Source organism: Camelus dromedarius, chromosome 31, assembly GCF_036321535.1.
Source record: "Camelus dromedarius isolate mCamDro1 chromosome 31, mCamDro1.pat, whole genome shotgun sequence".
NCBI classification, from domain to species: Eukaryota; Metazoa; Chordata; class Mammalia; order Artiodactyla; family Camelidae; genus Camelus; species Camelus dromedarius.
The window spans coordinates 5,035,422-5,049,149 of record NC_087466.1 but is presented as its reverse complement, the minus strand read 5'-3'; the positions used below and the strand labels follow the sequence as shown (position 1 = coordinate 5,049,149).

General features: G+C 51.7%; 1 protein-coding gene across 4 annotated transcripts; it reads right to left on the bottom strand.

Annotated features, from left to right (window-relative positions):
• Positions 1–592: 592 nt before the first annotated feature.
• LOC105099441 (SEC14-like protein 4) lies at positions 593–13,447 on the bottom strand. 4 transcript variants are annotated; one of them, XM_031443076.2, is made up of 12 exons: positions 13,328–13,447; positions 11,838–11,913; positions 7,569–7,612; positions 7,194–7,253; positions 6,877–7,065; positions 5,424–5,519; positions 5,021–5,120; positions 4,082–4,165; positions 3,651–3,757; positions 3,435–3,574; positions 3,174–3,343; positions 593–2,138 (listed from the first exon to the last, which is right to left on the bottom strand). In XM_031443076.2, the coding sequence occupies exons 1-12, from the start codon at positions 13,379–13,381 to the stop codon at positions 1,999–2,001; spliced, it is 1,260 nt and encodes a 419-aa protein (XP_031298936.1). In that variant the 5' UTR covers positions 13,382–13,447; the 3' UTR covers positions 593–1,998. The 4 variants fall into 4 exon arrangements, with proteins under 4 accessions (XP_031298936.1, XP_010990577.1, XP_031298938.1 ...); XM_010992275.3 differs by having other exon boundaries at positions 5,060–5,120; XM_064481081.1 differs by having other exon boundaries at positions 2,044–2,138; positions 3,217–3,343.
• Between the last annotated feature and the right edge of the window lie 281 nt (positions 13,448–13,728).

Here is a 13,728-nt window from a genome sequence, read left to right as displayed (position 1 = left end):
CAAGTCCATGAACCCCTTGTTTTTAGGTGGGGGGTGTGGAGGTGGAAGTAAGGCATTGTGAGCCCCCTTCATGATAACAGTCAGGCCCAGCGAAACCTGGCATAGGGTCCTCCCAGCCCCAGTCAGCCATGCCCTCCGTAGCCTGCCACAGGCATTGGGAAGATGACCCTGAGAAGCCAGGGGGTCAGGGGGCTCCAATAGCCTTGTATCCGGGAGGCTGCACCAGGGAGGCTGGTTGCACAGTGCAACCTGGGTTGTGGGAGATCCTGTCACATCTGGGATGCAGGAGCAACCCTTGGACACAGGGATGTCCTGTGATTTTTGCCTGACAGCCCAGGCCATCTCCTTGGTCTTGTCACAGCAGTTTTTTTGTGCCCAACTATTCAAACACTCTGTTGGACCAGGAGTGCCTCATGGCACTAGCTTTTGGCAATGTTTCATTTAGTTTGCTTTTTGTAGCAGCAGGGCCCCTGCGTGGACTCTGGGCTGCACCATAAATGATGCAGCTGCCATGGATGGAGTGCTGGGGCCCCAGGACCTCACCTGGCTCACCTGAAGACCCCACCTTCCCAAGTCTCATCATGTTTTCGCCTTAATAGGAAATCAAGAAACTTCCTATTAGGTGGAGAAAATGAAAGCACAGAATTTGAGAGTGGGAAAGGGGCCAGAGCTGGGCTTCTTGCTGGCAAAGCACCCGGACGGTGGTGTTCGTGGAGGCTTCCAGTCCATGGGAAGGGCCTGGGTGACCCGGATGCTAATGTTGTGCAACGAGGACCCCTTTCACAGGGAGGTCTGACCACTCACTCCTGGGGATGTCACCTGGGTGGACAGCACTCCACCCTGTGGACAGCAAGACAAACCCTAAGGAGAGCAGGCGCAAGGATCCAGAGCTGAGGGCCAAGCCACTCAGGGGGCAAAGCAGCACAGCCTGGGCTCCCAGCCCTGTCGATGGCTTCACTGCCACCTGGAGTCAACTGCAGAGTCACAGTCAGGTTGATGGCCTCCTCAGTTCAGTCCTCAGGCATGGGCTGCCCTGCTGGGTGCAGTCCGTCCAGCAGCTCTGACAGTGGTGCTAACTGTGGGCTGTGGGCACCAGGAGAGCCAGCCTTTGAGAAGTGGAAGCCTTCACCGGCCAGCTGCTGAGTTGCATTTGGGGTGGGGGAGGCAGGGGGTTGGCAGCCAACCTCCAGCTGTCCCCTTAGTGAGGCACAAAGATGGAGGAAGAGCGTGATGCTTCTCCAAGAAGCAAGTCAGAGTCTAGGGTGAATGCCCGGGGATGGCAGCTCCACTCTGCACCCTCAGCACAGTCCTTCCACCTCCCTTCAGCTCTGCTTCGGTCCTGGCCCCTACTCAGAGCCGGAAGGAATCCAAGTGAAATGTTGGCTGGATCACAGCAGGTGGGGAGGGAGTTGGGGACACTGGGAAGGCTGAGCGTGGCTCTTCCTCCTGATGGCCGTCCCTGCCGGGTCTTGCTCTCCATTTCCGATTTTCCCTCCAAAGGAAGAACAACCCTGGAGGGTTGATCGGAACCTAGACCCTCAGCCCCATCTCCATCCCACCACCCAGCAGCTTCCAGCTGGCCCTGCACATCCCTGCTCTTCAGGCCTGAGGCTGTGCTCCCTGCAGGACCTGGGGCTCATGCAGACACCCCCAAACTGGGATGCCAGGTGTGGGTGAGTCCTGGAATGGGTGGACCTTGTCAAAAAGGACGCAAGGGTGGCCTCTGCAGGAGGGATCCTTCCTCAGTGGACACTGGTTCATCCTCATTCTCTGCGAACAAGGGATGAGATGCCTGTCTGAATCCTCATGGTGGCCTATGTACTGGGGTCCCCTTCCTGCTTGGCCACCAATCCAGGTGAGCCCACAAGGAGATGAGATGGTGATGCGAGGTGGGTAGCTCTCTGAGGTCACCGCTAGCACCATCCTGCCTTGGAGGGCAGGGGATGGGGCAGGGGAGCTATGGGGCTGGAGAGCACAGGCACAGGGTGGCCAGGGTCCTCACTGTAGTGGGGACCGTCTCTTTGCCTCGAGACCCTGAATCTTCTCCTCGGAGGCCTTGTCAGGAAGCAGCACCTCCACAGTGTAGCTGACCTTCTTGGCGTGCATCAGGCTGTAGGTGTTGTCAAAGCGCAGGACGTCTGCAAGGACAGAGAAGTAAGTGGGCCCTGCACATCCGCACGCCCAGCGCCCTTGGGAATGGGGTGCCCAGAACTGCGGGTGGGGCTGGAGAGTCAGCACTGCCCAGCCCCCTGCCCACGGCTCACGACTGTCTCCTTGGATGATGCTTGTGATAAACAAAGGAATAATAACCACCAACATGGATCAGCTGCTTCTATGGGCACTTACATCAGCACCCACAGCTCCCTGAATCCTCAAAGCAGCTGCCCGGAAGGTATTCTCATCCCCATTTTATGGATGAGGAAACAGGCCTAGAGAGGTTGAAATGATCTGACAGCGAAAGGGAGGAGAGGGGCTGGGATGCTCTGGCCCAGAGGGGAGCCCTGCTTTCCCCAGAGGAGAGTGCTGAGCTCCATCAGCCACCTTCTCATCATGCCTTTTGTACATGTCCTTCCACACCAAGGTCCAGTATGAACTCTGGGACATGACAAGTCATCCAGGTTTCTCTGTCTCCACCCTTCTAATTCTTCCTTTTCCACGAGGTGAACTAGGTGTGTGTGCACTCCACCATTAGCCAGACTCAGTCTCCTTCCCCAGAGTAAATCAACCTTGGGTTTCCCTTCTCCTCGCTGGATCTGGCCTGGGATGGAGGACAAACACCTGGAAGAGTCAACTCTTCAGGTTTCCCGGAGTGGGGCAGTCCACGCACATGGGCAGGCTGGGACCCCTGATGCTACGCCCATGGCTGTTTTCCAGCTGTCTCTTAGCCTGTTAAGTTGGGTGCAAGGGCCTCCCAGGAGCTGAGTCCACAGGCGCAGGCTGTGAACCCTGCTCTCCACAATGTGGCTCTGTCCTTGTCCCAATACCTGGGGGCCACTCATCAGAACCAACACCCAAAGCCAACGCCCCTGGGATCTAGGATCTTGCAGAGACCCCTACACCCTCCCTGAGAGCTGGAAATAGGGGCAAACAGAGAGGCCAGACTGACAAGAGACAGCCAATCATTTCTCTGTCATGAGGAGGAAAACGACTCCAGTGAACACTATATCTCTTACAGACGCCGGCCTGGAGGCAGGTGAGGCTCCCGTCCTCGGGCACCTGCTGGGCGTTGTAGCGCTGGCTGGGCAGCACCTCCGTCATCTCCCCTGCCCGCTGCCGCGCCCCCATCTTGGTCTTCAGGAAAATCCCGAAGCCGATGTCCGCCCCATCTGATGCAAACTGCCACCTGCAGGGGACAGGGTCCCACTGACGACCACCTGCCTGGGCTCCGGACCCCTACCAACTGTGCCCAGCTGTGGAGTGGCCGCCATCCCTACCGGAGCACACAGCCCGGGAACAGGATCTCGTTCTCCACCTGCAGCGAGGAGCCGCGGCCCACGGTCACCGTGTGCTCGTACTGCAGCCTCAGCTGGTTGTGCCGGTAGTAGCTCCTGGGCACCTCGCCCCCATAGTTGATCTGCGGGTGAGGCTGGGTGAGCGGGCACCAGACTACGGCCATCTCCCCTCTCTCCCCATCTTCTGGGCAGCCGCACCTTGGTCAGGCACTTGGGGTTGCCATCTGGGTCAGTCATGGTCCCCCCAAACTCCACAGGCAGCTGGTCAGGGCTGATAAACTTAGGTAGTTCTTGCTTCCAGTCACCTGTGGGGGCAAAAGTGGGCTCCACAGAGGGGTGGGGAGGCGCGATGGAGGTCAGTGAGGCCAAGCTCAGGGAGGGGATCTGATGTGTCCTTGGCTTGCTCCTCTGGGCACCCACTCCTGAGAACACCCAGGAGATTTATGTGGCCACCCAGGTGGTGGTCTAGGGCCTGAAGCCTCAAATGACTGTGCAAAGGCCGAGAGGGGTCAGGCCAAGGTCAGTGCCTGGGTAAAGAGGACGAGCCAGGGAGAAATGGGGCCTTTAGCACTGACCTCTGCTTCCAGGCAGATTCAGAGATGGGCACATCCTGGAGGACAAGCACTTACCTCCTAGAATCACTATCTTCCTTCGAGTGTCCTCACTCATGAATGACTTGACCAAGTTGAAGGCCACAGGGAACAGCTTGGGGGCTGAAACACATGAAACTCCCTTGAGAAGGTGGACCAGAGGGGACTTGGACGTATAGGGTCACAGCCAAGGGCATGGGGTGGACAGAGGTTGGACAGACCTAGATTCTGCCATTTCCTACTGTGAGACCTTCAGCTAGTCCCTCACCCTCTCTCAGTCTTAGGGCTTTTAACTATAAAATGGAGGTTAAATTAAACACTCTCAATAAATGGTTGCCTTCCTGTCCCATTGTAAGGCATCAGCAATGTTGATTCCCCAATGGTGCCTCCTTTCCACGCTCAAGGTTTGCCCAGGTTGCCTTGGTATCCTCTTGGGTGCAAGTAGGTGGAGCATCTGTGTCCCACCTGAATCACTCAAGCTTCCTGGTTGCTTTCTGTGGGCCAGGCTCTTGCTACATTTTCCCCACAGACTGTCTCATTTACCCTCACAGCTATCTTATAGGGAAGCTGCCACTGCATTCCCATTTTACAGAATAGGAAAACTGAGTCTCAGTGAGGTTCAATGGATTTGCTCAGTGGATTTGATTAGAAGTCAGATCATCTGACCCCAGAGCACATGCAGTGACCCCCTCACTATACAGCTGTCGCAGGGACCATTCCTGCTCCAAGTATGGCCCATGGACTATCTGTTACCAGTCCACACCCAGATAGGTAAAGAAAATAACACTAAACATTTAGGAACATGATGTATTTGACATTGCTGCAATGTATCAGAGCATGATTTTGTATATTCCAGAAGTATCAGTCTGTGAGGGACTGAACTAAACAAACAAACAAAAACCTATTCTTCACAAAGGATGGTTTGAGAATACCCAATTTTGGTGGCTTACCCACTGGCTCCCTCCCCCGATTCCTTACCCTTCCCTCCCCAGACGGTCATCCTCATCGTGGGCTCACCTCGAACAACAATTAAATTCTTCAGCGTCTCAGGATAATTTGCTTCCAGCATGGCAAAAAACTGTGAGGTCAAGACAAGTCTGGTCAAGGCCATCTTCCAACACCCCGGCCCCTGGATTTCTGTGGCCTCTGATGCCGCTGAGACAAGAGTCCCCCACCCTCCACCATCCCATCCCATCTTCCCCACGAGCATATGCTTCATCCTCAGTGATGTTCGTGCTCCTCCTTCTCCTAGGAAGGTGGACCCCAGGCGAGCTTCACTGGCTGCTCTGGGGGGCCCCTAGGAGGTGACCCGTCCTCCATGGACCAGAAGCTGGTATGGTCAGCGGCTCCCTATTGACCTCGAGCCAGCTGCCTACCTTACCTGCTGGTAGACCTCCACAGCTGGCTTCCACAGGTGTTTCAGGCTCAGCCCCTCCAAATCAAACACCATCAGCACCATCTCAATCTTCCTGCCCAGCTGCACAGGACAGAACAGGTATATGGGTCAGACAGGAGATCCTGGCCACAGAGACGCAGGCATCCCTCCCTCCTACCTTCCTGCCACCTCCACCCCCAGCTGCCCTTTCCAAACAGACAGCCCATCTGAGGGGGTGCCACACATAAGCCCTGGCACGGTGGCCCTTATCACGCTGTTTGCTCAGCACTGTTGCCTGGAATCAGTTAACTGTGGAATTAAAGACATCATTTGTAGTTCGTTGGGCATCTTTATGTACAATAGTTTACTGTGTCAGACAGTGTTGCAGTCCCACGGCTGTGTCCAAGCCAGAGCTGTGCAGTGGGCAGGCTGTGTGGCCTCAGGTGGGTTTTTAACCCCTCTGAGCCTTACTTTCTTCCTCTGTAAAATAGGGGATAATTCCAGGCAATGATAGAATTGCTATGAGGATTCAATGAGCCCAGTGTCTGGTACATGGCCAGTGCCTGGTAAATCTTAGCAGATATTATTATCAGTGTCGTCATCACCATAACTATCGGCTCTAACTGGGAACATCTATGAAGTAGAAGGCACTGTTTTGACCCTATAAAATCAGCCCTCTTGCTTGAGAGACAAACACGTATTCAAACCAGGCACTCAGTATTAAGTGCTACGTAACTCTCTTACACCTGCCACAAATCTCTGTGGAGGGCCTGTTTTGAGTCCAGCTCTGGGCCAGACACTGGGGACGCAGGCCCTGTGGAGTCAGCTGTTAGCCAGACTCTCCCACAGTGACACCTTAGGCTCATTTAGACACTTAGAGTCACAAAACCAACCAGGTCACACTTGGCATTAGAGTCACTCTGAAGGGTACAGGCCCAGAGACACAGAGACAGGGGCTGGGAGATCTGCAAAGGTGGGTGTGGTCCTTCTTGGCTTAGAAGCCCCTGGCCCCACAGGGCTCGAATTTTTTTTTTGTAGCGATGCCATAGTGGCTCCTAAGGACCCACAAGGGATGAGCCCATTTTTAAGGGTCACTGCTCTCAGAGATGCCCAAAGCAATGGCTCCCCCATCAGGTGTTTATACTTCTGCAATTTACAATCAAGGGACATCTTTTCCATAAGCAAATCTGGCCATCCACTGTTCCCAGGGATCCATTCACCACACCCAAGTCAGCATCTCACCAGGGTCAGAGGGGAAAGGGCTTTGGCATCCCTTGGCGCACGCCAGCAGGGAGTGTCATGAATGTGTCAGACGCTCATGGATGGGTGACTGCAGGAGAAGCCACATCCTACCAGAGCCCGGAGTGCTGAAGGCTGGGGAGAAGTGGGGGTGGGTGCCTCCCTCCCTGGTCGTGACCCTTTAGAGAGACTGGGTTACCATGCATCCCCTGCCCTGTACCTTCTGACTCTGCAGGTCACACTGCTGCAAAAGCATCTCGCAGACCCTGATGCGCTTCCGGATCAGCTCCTGCTTGGTGGCTGAAAGGAGGAGGCCCTTGGGGTCGAGGGTCCCGATGATGTCAAACCACACGGGGCAGCCTTCGTAGTCATAGCCGCACAGGCCACCTGAGTCATACAGCTGGATCACCTGGACACGGGGGCAGGTCCTGGCTCAAAGCAGCCCACCAGGCCATGTCCCTGGTCCATCAGGTGGCTGGACATGGTGGGTGAGTTGGGGGGGCTCCAGTGGCCTGGGGGACGCTGCATGGGGCTCACCTCCGAGGGCTGCCACGAGAGGATGTTGTCCAGGTCCTGCTGCTTGCGAAACTCCATGTGCTGCAGAGACATGGCAGGACCTGAGGACTGCCTGCCCCAAAGGCCCTGTGGGCACTTGGGGACCATAGGCCAGGCCCCTCTGCCCACCGCCACCAAGATCCTGCCAGAGCATCCCCGGGTTCCACCGACACAGAACAGGGGATGCGGACACCAGGGGCAGGACTGTGGGGCACCCGGGACTGCCACAGAAAGAGATCCAAGGAGAAAGGAAGAAGAAACACGAAAACAGGTCAGCGCAAGAGTGTCCAGCCTTTGTCACTAATCCCTGGGGGCACACGTGTCGGAGGCAGGATACTGGTGAGCGCAAGGTCTCACCTTCCGGACCATGTCCTCTGATTTCTGTAGGTCAAAGTTCCGAGCTGCAAGAAGAAGCCAAGGTAAAAGGAGGCTTGAGGCAGGATTCAGGATGTGCCACTCTCATGAGGAAGTTGGGGGGGAACCTAGACTCTTCCTTACACCCTAAGAATACATCAAAGATCTGGTAATTTTTCTTAAAAAGCAAGGATCTTTAATCCTCTAGAAGATTTTGAAAAGCTCTTGATTTCAGTTTCCGGGACTTTTAAAATTGTTCAATGAAGACGCTGATCTAGCCTGTAATATTTAAGACCTCCTCCCCGCCACCCAGGGAGCAGAGATGCCCATGGTGTTAGGAGTGGTGAAGAGCATGGGCTTTGGAGTCAAATAAACTTGGACTTGAGCTCTAGTTTTGCCCTTTTACTTGCTGTGCAACCTTGAGCAAGTCACTTACCTTCTCTGAGCCTTAGTTTATCTTTTAGATGGGAATAATATTTTTTAAGAGTTATTCAAAAGATGACGTGAGATAAAGTATATAAATTGTTTGGCACATTACCTGGCTCACAGTAAGTTCTCAAGAAACAACAGCCATTGTGATGATTTATTTTGAAGAAATAAATACACTTTAGTTGAAAACGTGATACTCTATTTTAGAAATGCCATCACCGTTATTCCCTGAGATCACTGGTTCACTGAGAAATTCAGCCAGTGATGGGCCTTTGATAATATCCAGGGTTAGAGATTTTCAGATGGAAGGGGCCTGAGATTTTTGTCCAGCTTTCCTCTGCCCCGATCATAAACCACCTCCAGAAAAAAAAACCACCCAGATCACCAGCTCTGCCTTGATTATCTCCCGTGACAAAGGTACTTTGGTAGGCAGCTTATTCCATTCCTCAGCAGCTTTGACTAAGCAGAAATCTGCCCCACAGTGATTCCAGCTGCATTGGCAGAGGTCAAACAAATATATGTAACCACTTGTCAACATGGCCACTCTGCAAATATTTAGAGACAAGCCATCACCTGCCCAGTCTTTTCTCTGGGGTATATATTTACTAAAACCATCTTCTGTATGAGTGCTGTCCAATAGACTTTTCTGTGTCGATGGAAATATCCTATATCTGAGTTGCTCAAGTGTATATAACTGTTGGGCTCTTGAAACAGGGCTAGGGTGACTGAGGACCTGAAGCTTTAAATTAATTTAATTCTAATTTTAATAGTTACACTTGGCTAGTGGCTAATGCAGTTCTAAATACTTCAGAGATGTTAAGATTTTTTGCTGTACAGATCTTGTCTGTTTTAACTTAATTACTGGATACTTTATGGGTTTTGTTACTATTTTGAGTGGCATTTGATTTTTTCATTATATTTTATAGTTGGATACAGTTGCATGGAGAAATGCTATTAATTTTTGTGTCTGCCACATATTGCTGAATTTTTTCTTTAGTTCTAGAGTTTTTCTATTTCTAATTTTTCTGCGAATATGTTAACTCTTCCCTTCTGGTCTTTTACCACTGAATACTTTTTTCTTCCCTTATAACATTGGCGAAGGTCTCCAGTTCTATGCTGAAACAATAACGTTGATTGATGTCATCCTTTCCTTGACCTAGATCTTTAAAACATGCATCTACAATTTCTCCTTAACATAACATTTATTGTAAGATTTTTGCTACTTGACCCCAACCGCGCCAAGGACATTCTCTTCTATTCCTAGTTTGGTAAGACTTTCATCTTGTTTTGTCCTATAAATAAAATTTGAACCTTTTCAAATGCTCCTTCTGCATTGAGATGGTCACATAATTTCTCATTTTAGACTCTACTAATGTGTTTGATAACACTGGTAGGTTTCCTGATGTTGAACTTTTATTTCATACCCAAGATTAAACTCTCCTTGATACTACTGTATAATTTTAATACCCTCTTGGATTATGTTATGCAATATTTTATTTGGAGCTATTTGCACCTATATTAATAAGCGAAACTAAGCTAGAATTTTCTTTTCTTGTATTGTCCTGGTCTAGCTTTGGAATCAAACGTACCCAGGCTTCATAAGGTAAATTTCACGCTCTCATATATCTTAAAATAACTTGCTTTGTTTTGTTTTGTTTTGTTTTGTTTGTTTAAGAGGTCTGTTAGACCTCCTAGTGGAGGTGCTGAATAGGCAGTAGTGGGACATCGAGAGCCGTGAGCACATGGCACAGGGGGAGCCCGGACATAGAATACAAAGCTTGGAATATGTAATATGGGAAAATAACTCAATTTGGATAAGTCGGAATTAGCTGGTTTTAAAACTCTGGAGGAATTCATCTGCAAAGCCATTGGAGTCGGTGTAGAGGTGAGCAGATGTTTTCATTATCATTTAAATGTCTTTAATGTTTATTGACCTATTGAGGCTTGCTTTTTCTTCTTGCTGGAATGTATCCATTTTACTTAGATTTTCAAATTTGTTAGTGCATAGTTGTACCTGATATTCTTTTATTGGCTTTTGAAAAATCTCTATGGTGTCTATAGGAGATTTTCCTACTGAGAACTGGGATGTGGTTTCTTGTCCTATAGACAGTGGCTTGGACACTGCTGATGGGTCCTCAAAGCTTTTTCAGTAGCCCCTACTATGTGGCAGGCTGGCAACCTGGGCAGGCTCAGTCCCTGCCCTCGTGAAGCTGGCATCCAAGCAGGAGAGATGGACACAGACGTGGGGTGGAGATAAAGGAAAACAAAGGAAATCGACTTCAGAGGGAAGGTCAGGAAAGGCCCCTCTGCATCTGGCCTGAGTGGGGAGCCTCCCCTTTACCTGTGTCTTGCGTTTGTGCGGCAGGGATTGGCTGCAGGGCTGAAGTTGAAGTGGACTGGACCATGTCAGCAGGTCCGTGACAGCATGAAGTGGGAGGCTTCATGATACCTGGCACCTTCTCCCAGTCTTGGGTCCCTTCCCTTTCCGGTGACCCAGCAGCCTACAGTGTCTGTGATTTCACTCCTTTCTCAAAGACCCACCAGGCACCTGAAAAGCTGGTTTTTAAACCCAAAAAGACTCCAAAGGAGGAGAGAGGTCTGATGCCATATCAAGGGGCTTTAAGAAATCTGCTCTCCCAACTCCTTCTGTAGCCCAGGTCGGGGAAAATGACATGAAAATGACTTCTTAAAAAGGGACTAGAAACTGCCACAGCCAAGAGAGCCTAAGGAGCCATGACAACTAAATGGAAACGTGGTCTCTACATGGAAAAACTAAGGAAATCTAAATAAAACATGGATTTCAGTTACTAATCACAGAACAATAACGGTTCATTAATTGTAACAAAAGTACCATAAGAAAGCAAAATATTAATGTGCAGTGTTTATGGGAAATCTCTGTACTATCTTCACAATAATTTCCTATAAATCTTTTCAGAACGGTTCTAAAAAATAATGTTTGTAAAAAACAATAATTTAAAAAAAAAAAACAACTAAACAGAACAGAACAGAAGAGAGGGCTTCCTCCATGCAGGCGCTGTGCACACCCATGACCTCATCTCTGACAGCATCTTTAAGGTAGGGAGCAGCATTACACCCATTACACGAAAGAGGGAAGTGAGGCTGAGAGACAATGAACAACTTGCATGGCACCCTCCTAGCAATCACTGTTTTGTCTGCTTCCCAGGCTGGCATTATCACCACACCATGAATGCACTTTCCAGCCTGGCTTCTGAATTCCTTCCTGGCTCGAGTTCAAAATACATTCCATGGGGTGTGCTGAGTTGAAATGAGTTTTTCCCTAAGCCCTGGGGTAGTTTCCGTTATTCTACATTGCTGCGGCGATTCCTAGAAGAAATTCTTTCTCTGCTTTTAATTACATTCACTTCATGAAGCATTTGCTGGGCACCTGCTTGGTGCCAGGTTCCCAAAGGGGATGACACAGCCCTGTCTTCAAGGAACTGGAAACAGACCCAAAGGCAAATCCTGAAGACCATGTTCAAGGATACCTACTCAAGCCTGACCAGGCCTGTCAGCCTGAGAACTTCCCGGTGTTAACTCTAACCCCACTTGACCCTGGGCCCACCGTCTCATTTAACTCACAACCACCCTTGGGGAGGCGGCCTCATGTCCACTTTATGGATGAAGAAACTGATGCCCATGGTTTTCTTGTGCCATGCTGATTCGGAGGGAAGCTCAGATTCCAGCCCAAAGGGGGCTGATTCCAGAGCCTGTGTTCTTAACCACTCTGCAGCACTGTCCCCCAAAGTCTCCCATCCCCTTTCCTGAAACCCTCCCTCCCTCCCTCCCACCGTCTCTGCCTCCACCAATCCCAGCTGGCCTCACCTCGGAGCCAGCGCAGGAGGAAGTAGTCATCAGCTTTGGGCAGGGTGGGCAGCAGGTCCTGAAGGTTGTCCCGGAACTGAGGGGGGAATATAACAGTCAGAGGGGCTCCCATGACCCCTAGATACCCAGCCTTGTCCCAGACCCTTTCCACCCTCAGTCTACCAGTCAGTCCTCCCCACATACCCTGCAGGATAGGGGCTGCAGACTTAGCAGCAAATGCCTGGACCATTTTGCCAACTGGGAATGGGGCAGCCCTCAGCCCCTACCATAGCAGGAAGAGTTCGGTCCTTCTCAAACTCTGGGGGTTCTCTGCCCCCCAAGACCCTCATTCCATAGGTCTGAGGTAGGACCATGCCATTCTGATTTTTACAAAGATCCCTGGTGAATCTGATGCAGGCCAACAAGCCATATGGAGAAGGCAGCAGCTGGAATGTGGCCACAGGTGGTGACAATCAGGCTTAGGACAGGGCTAGAAGGAAATGCTCTTAGGCATGGTTTCTAGACCGCCGGGATCAAGGGTAATTGCTCCCCATTTCTTCCAACTTTTCTTTTTCCTTAATTTTTGAAATAACAAGCATTCATTTCTTCTAAATAATGGAAAGAATGGGAACAAACTCTTTTACATTGTTGAAAGCTCTTTGGTCCATGAGCATCTCCACCATAATTCATCCCAAAGGCCAGGTGTCCAGTTCCACCACGAGCCTAGTGTCTGGGGCCATCTCCAGTGGAGGGGGTTCACCAGGGGACAACCCCTGCTCTTCCACCTGAGGACCTCTCCTTCATCTGAGGATGCTCTGTTCCTGGAACCGTCTCCTTTACCTTGGGATTCACCCAGGGAACTTATCGTTCACCTGGGGTCCCTACACCTTCACCTGGGGTCCCTACTCCTCCCAAAGTAGGAGCCTCAAAAGAAGTCATTCTCCATGAGTCTGAAACTGCCCTTTTGCTCATGGTGCCTGCCAGGGCTGTGACACTTCTCCCACCCTCACTTCACACCAACCCTGAAGCCAGTTTCCAGTCCCTGGCCACCTGAAAACCGAATTAATGCTGGGCCATCTAAGACCTTCCCCATGGTCATAACATTTTCAGGTGAGGCAGGGCTGTCTTGAAATCAACAACCCTACCTCTGTTTTCCTTTAATGAAAACATTAACCACAGGGAGAAGGCTGGGCCCCTGGTGAGTCAGAAAGCCGCAAGGAGAAACCAAACAAACAAATGATGCAATCTGGGCAGGAGACCTGGGAATCTGCTCAGGGCTGCCCCAAAGCCGATGACAGTACCACCCTCCCCATAACCAGTGATCATAGGCCCAGGCTGGCTGGCCAGCAGCCGGCAGAGGTGGAAAGCTGGACTTGGCCCCAGAGTCGCCGAGTATTGGGTACATGTCTGCCTCAGCACGTGCCGGTGGGAGCCAGCGGGCTGGACAGAAGCGCTCTCCAGGGTCCCCCCCTCCCATCTATCCCAAGCCTCCCGGCCTCCAAGCTCCTCACCGTGGCCAGCGCCTCCTGCTGCTGGGGGCTCAGGTCCCCAACTCGGCCGCTCATGGTGCCCGAGCGCTCAGGAGCCACAGGACGCGAGTGTCCAGAACGAGTCAGTCCTCCCGCCGCCTGGCCTCGCCGCCCGCCGCCGCTGCCTGGTTTTGCCCAGCGGGTCGGATGTTTGTCCCGCCCCCACGACTGGAGAGCGCCAGTCCTGCCCCGCCCCGTCCCGCCCGCTTCTCGCTTTCTCTCGGGGGCTTTTCCCACAGTGGTCAAGACTCACCCTGCCCGGGGCAGGGAGGTGACCTGCCCCCAGAGGGATCCCAGAGCACAGATTCCAGTCGAGGGCAGCAGGTAATCCCTCCTCCCCGCCCCCTCACCTCTGGCCTCATCCCAGGGACTCCTACAGGTTC

What these genes read in the sequence shown, in the direction of transcription:
- LOC105099441 (XM_031443076.2), bottom strand. Translation starts at nt 13,381, where the DNA reads ATGAGCGGCCGAGTTGGGGACCTGAGCCCCCAGCAGCAGGAGGCGCTG. An exon ending in AGCAGGAGGCGCTGGCCACG is followed by an intron (nt 11,914 to 13,327) that starts GTGAGGAGCTTG and finishes TTCCCCCCTCAG; the next exon opens with TTCCGGGACAACCTTCAGGA. An exon ending in TCTCGTGGCAGCCCTCGGAG is followed by an intron (nt 7,066 to 7,193) that starts GTGAGCCCCATG and finishes CCCCGTGTCCAG; the next exon opens with GTGATCCAGCTGTATGACTC.